The sequence below is a fragment of the Aplysia californica genome, unplaced genomic scaffold, assembly GCF_000002075.1.
Source record: "Aplysia californica isolate F4 #8 unplaced genomic scaffold, AplCal3.0 scaffold00279, whole genome shotgun sequence".
NCBI lineage: Eukaryota > Metazoa > Mollusca > Gastropoda > Aplysiida > Aplysiidae > Aplysia > Aplysia californica.
In genome coordinates, this window is record NW_004797549.1 from 131,948 (window position 1) to 136,174 (window position 4,227).

The following is a 4,227-nucleotide window of genomic DNA, read 5'->3' on the forward strand; positions in this document are numbered from 1 at the left end:
TTATTATGCGATTAAATAGTTATAAGAGAGGCTGAAGAAGCTAAGAATGCCTACCACTTATTTAATATCCATAATTTTGAGCCGAATCGGGACATTCGGGGAGTAGCCCCCACCCATCCACCCTTAAATTAATACAAGTTTTACAGCACTTGCAGCACTACAATTAGATCATGTGTTCCGAACATGAGAGGTTTCGCTAGACATTTACATACAAAGAAAAGAAAGAGGAGAGAAGAGCACTCGCTATCCGCCCATGAGCTTCCGTTCTTAAGGACCAACCTCAATATAAGACAAGACAACATGTACCAGATATGAAAGACCCCCCCCCCCCCTCCACCCACCTATCTGTACTTTACTATTTCATCCAGCCCAGTTCTCTGTCGTGAACTAATGCCCTCTTTATAACCTCAATGGAACTTGACAAGAGATAAAACAAGCACTTTACATCAATGAACCACTACAGAAAGATTATTGCAGTCCACTCAATATCTGTCACAGAGCAGCGCATTTCTCTAAAGCACTTTGACATATAAACTTAGAGGTGCTATCTACACTATCACCTTAACCTTCGAAAGCCTAATGGCACGTGATGTTGTGTTACATTCCTAGACATATTCATATCAGACTGGCTACGACTTGTGTCCCAATTTTAAACTTTCTGATCATAACTGGCAGACATTCCAAAGGTCACCTTCACGAAGGAAACACTAAAGAAACTGTTGGCCTTATGTTCCAGTTTTTTTTTAAAATAGGCTTTTTCCTTAAAAGGGGCAATCCCCCCCAACCCCCCCCCCCCCCCGAAAAAAACCCACACACACACACCAAACCCTGTAAAACCAAATAAAATCCTAACTTTCAGTTTCAGTAAAGATATGAGATGTTGTTTTTTAAGTGGCTTCAAAAGTGAATATAGGATAATGGTGAAAAGACTCAAACACTACACCCCCCCCCCCCCCAAAAAAAATTAGATACTTTATGAATATGGATATGGATAATAAATAAATAAATAGATAAATAGATAAATAAATCAATAATTAAATAAATTAAACTTTTGTCTCACCCGGTGATGTCGAGCGTGTATCCTCCATAGTCGTAGACCTGCCGGTAGATGTGGCACACGGACAGGTACAGCATGGAGAACACAAACACAAAGGCATGGCTGAAGCGGCTACCGCCGTAGGCCATGAACGCATAGCTGACCAGCGACTGGACAAGCAGATGCCAGATCTGACTGGAGAGACAGAGACAGAAGAAGTGTCATTGCGAGCAAAATGATTTAAAGTTTTACACTGTTATCAACACTGTCGGGATCATTTTGGTTTTTAGATTAAGAGTTTTACAGCATTTGCAAGACAATTAGGTCATATTATAAGAGCCGAAGATTAAAGGTGTTACTGTAGAGTAATTTGTTTGCTGTTTCAGTAAAGACAAGCACACCGACACAAAAAGCATACATCACAGAGTTCAGGAACTCTCGCAAAAGAAAAAGCCGTCTCCCTCCAGGAGTCTCACAGCTGGAGGGGGGTAAAGTCTTGGCCACAGAGGAACATGACCACCTGTGATCGAGTATTCGCTCACTTGAAACGATAAGCTCTGGTGGAACCTCGGCTACTACGCTGACTATAATCTCACTTTCCAAAGTAACAACTTCACCAAATCCTGCAACCACAACTTGTGCATTTGTATGTGTGTGTGTGTGCGTGCGTGCGTGTGTGTAAGTGTGCATCTGTATATGAGAGGGGGTGGTGGGCGGGTGCAGCTATTCCACCATCTAAAAGCAATCAAGGCTTGCTTCCCACGGAGGTAGCTGTTACACAGATACCACTGTAGTAATGACTGAAATAGTAGCTAGAAAGAGAGTTCCAGTCTGGTACTAAGACTTACTATCCAAAACAGAAGAGGGTGAGCAGGACCCCGACCACTGCTTCGATGATGTGGCGAGTCTGTGCTCCAACCTTCTCCACTGAGAACAGACTGCGGAACGGGAAGGCGAACCCAAGCGCCACCAGCTGACACACCAGAAAGTTGATCTGAAAAAAAGGTGAAATGGTATAGATTTAAAACCCCAAGTCAAACATTCATCTCCGAAAGGATTAAGCCAAATGGGAAATTTGTGTAAAGTAAAGTGCCTTTTCCAAGGATGCAACGTCGAACAGATCTGAGGCTCGAACCTCCAAACCCACAATCTCACGATTATGAGTCCAGTTGCCTAACCATACTAGGCCACCGACATCACTGAAGTTGATTTAAAAACAGAAACAGTCTACAAACATAAAATAGTAAAAATTAAAATAAATTAAAATAAAATAAAATACCTGTACTATTTTTATTGAAATTACAAGGGAGTCCTAAGTATTTTAAAAATCAAGTTAGCAGAACAGTGGGTTCTGAATTCAACATGCAAATTTCAGGAAACTAGAGCCATTTCCAAAGTATTTTGTACTTTCACATTATACGCATCAGCTGCAGTAATAGATACAATCATTTGTCTGCTAAACTGATGACATCCAATAATACCAGCTGGCACAAGGATCTCATTATACTAACTCTGGCCCTGAGCAACATGTTGCTGATGTAAGCTCTCTGAGGTGCCACATGCTATATAAAAATGACAGCTGGTTGTCACAACTCACGTATAAGTTGACAACAACGGAATATAATTAATGTAATGACAAGCTAGATCCAGTTTCTGCAAAAGCACAGGAGTACGTTCATGATAATCAATGACAAAGCAGTGATTTCTTTGAGAGGACACATTATACATAACTTTTCTCTTTAAAAAAAAAATTTTAAGCAAAAAACAACAACAATAACAACAACAAAAGAATAACTAGCTCCATTTGCTCTACTGAGTCAGGGGGAAGACTTACAAAACAACAAGAAAACATAGTATAAAGGAGAAAAATCTTTGAATAAGAAAAGAAAGGTCATCGATAAGATGACTCTCATTTAGCAGAGGTAGGGACAATGAGACACTTTGAAAGTCAGACGGGAACAACAGAAAGAACAGTAACATAATAGTCCCCTCCATCCACCCATATCAAGCAAAAAAAAAGGTTCTGAAATGGAAAGGTTGGGGGGATAAAAAAGTGAAACTATTACCCCCCCCCAATTTCCTTCCAACTCATCCAACAAATATAACAACAGCAACAAAAATGAATATCAATAAAAATCATGATAATGATAATGACAACAAAAAAAAGAATCTGACCAAAAGACAGTCAAACTTGTCCAAAACCTAATCCCAAGTGTGATCGGTAGCCACATTGATATTCTTTTTGCGTTTATATGTTTTTCAACAGATTATAAGTGTACTATTTGAAAGAATTGTTGTACATTAAATGGGACAGTACGCATAAAATTTTGATTCAAATCTTATTTTATTGTGAAGCACTTGGAGCCACCAGGGAGTGGATGCTATAGACGTGATCTTTATTATTATTATTATTATTCTTATGGGAGCCAGAAAAAAATTCTCGTCATATATATATATACATTTCCCATCATGGACACAAAAATTTAAGGGGTGGGGGATACAAAGGGCCAGGCATAAATCTGGTAGGATCAAGGATGCCTACCTATTCAGTTGGCAAGCAGAGGTCAAAATTTCACACCTCCCAAGTACTATCCTAGTCACTCCGACGGTATGTTGACATTCTTGCTGATCCATTGCTACCAGAGCTTGCATTTCAGTAAGCCCACTTTTGACCAATCAAATAGACCAGAAACGATTGAACACCTCCTTTGTTTCCACTCTTAGTCCTAACCATCGATGTAAGAAGCAATCAACCAATTATATAATGCCATACCTCCTCCTGCATATAAAAACGATTCTGGAAACTTTTTTCTCTTGCTTGGCCAAACAATATGGGCAGCAGGCATTGTTCAAATTTCACTCTTCTAGCTACCCAAAAAATTTCTATGCCAGGGCATCATTTTCAAAACAAGCAGCGTTGAGACTTTACACCATCTGTACAGTTCAGGGTTGACATGGATGCTTACATGGGTGGTATTTAAACAGCTACTCCAAACCACATCCCTTCCCCACTACCTTGACTAGCAGCATGGTATAAAAGGTTAAGGAACCAAACTAGGGAGTTCCGTTTCAATTAAAGGTTGAGCAAGCATGGTCAAAATCCTCCAAAGGAAAGGAATTTGTCCGTTGCCAGGTTGTGAAGGTTTCTTGTGAAGAGAAATATAGAGGAATTCGTTTATCAAGGGGGGGGG

General features: G+C 39.9%; 1 protein-coding gene across 1 annotated transcript in view; it reads right to left on the reverse strand.

Moving 5' to 3' along the window:
* The window catches only part of LOC101862354 (membrane-bound O-acyltransferase domain-containing protein 2), a 27,867-nt gene that overhangs the window by 18,344 nt on the left and 5,296 nt on the right, over positions 1–4,227 (reverse strand). The window contains exons 2-3 of the mRNA XM_005101347.3: positions 1,885–2,030; positions 1,061–1,231 (exon numbers count right to left, since the gene is read on the reverse strand). Of these exons, the coding sequence (XP_005101404.1) occupies positions 1,061–1,231; positions 1,885–2,030 (317 nt within the window). The remainder of the gene's footprint in view (positions 1–1,060; positions 1,232–1,884; positions 2,031–4,227) is intronic.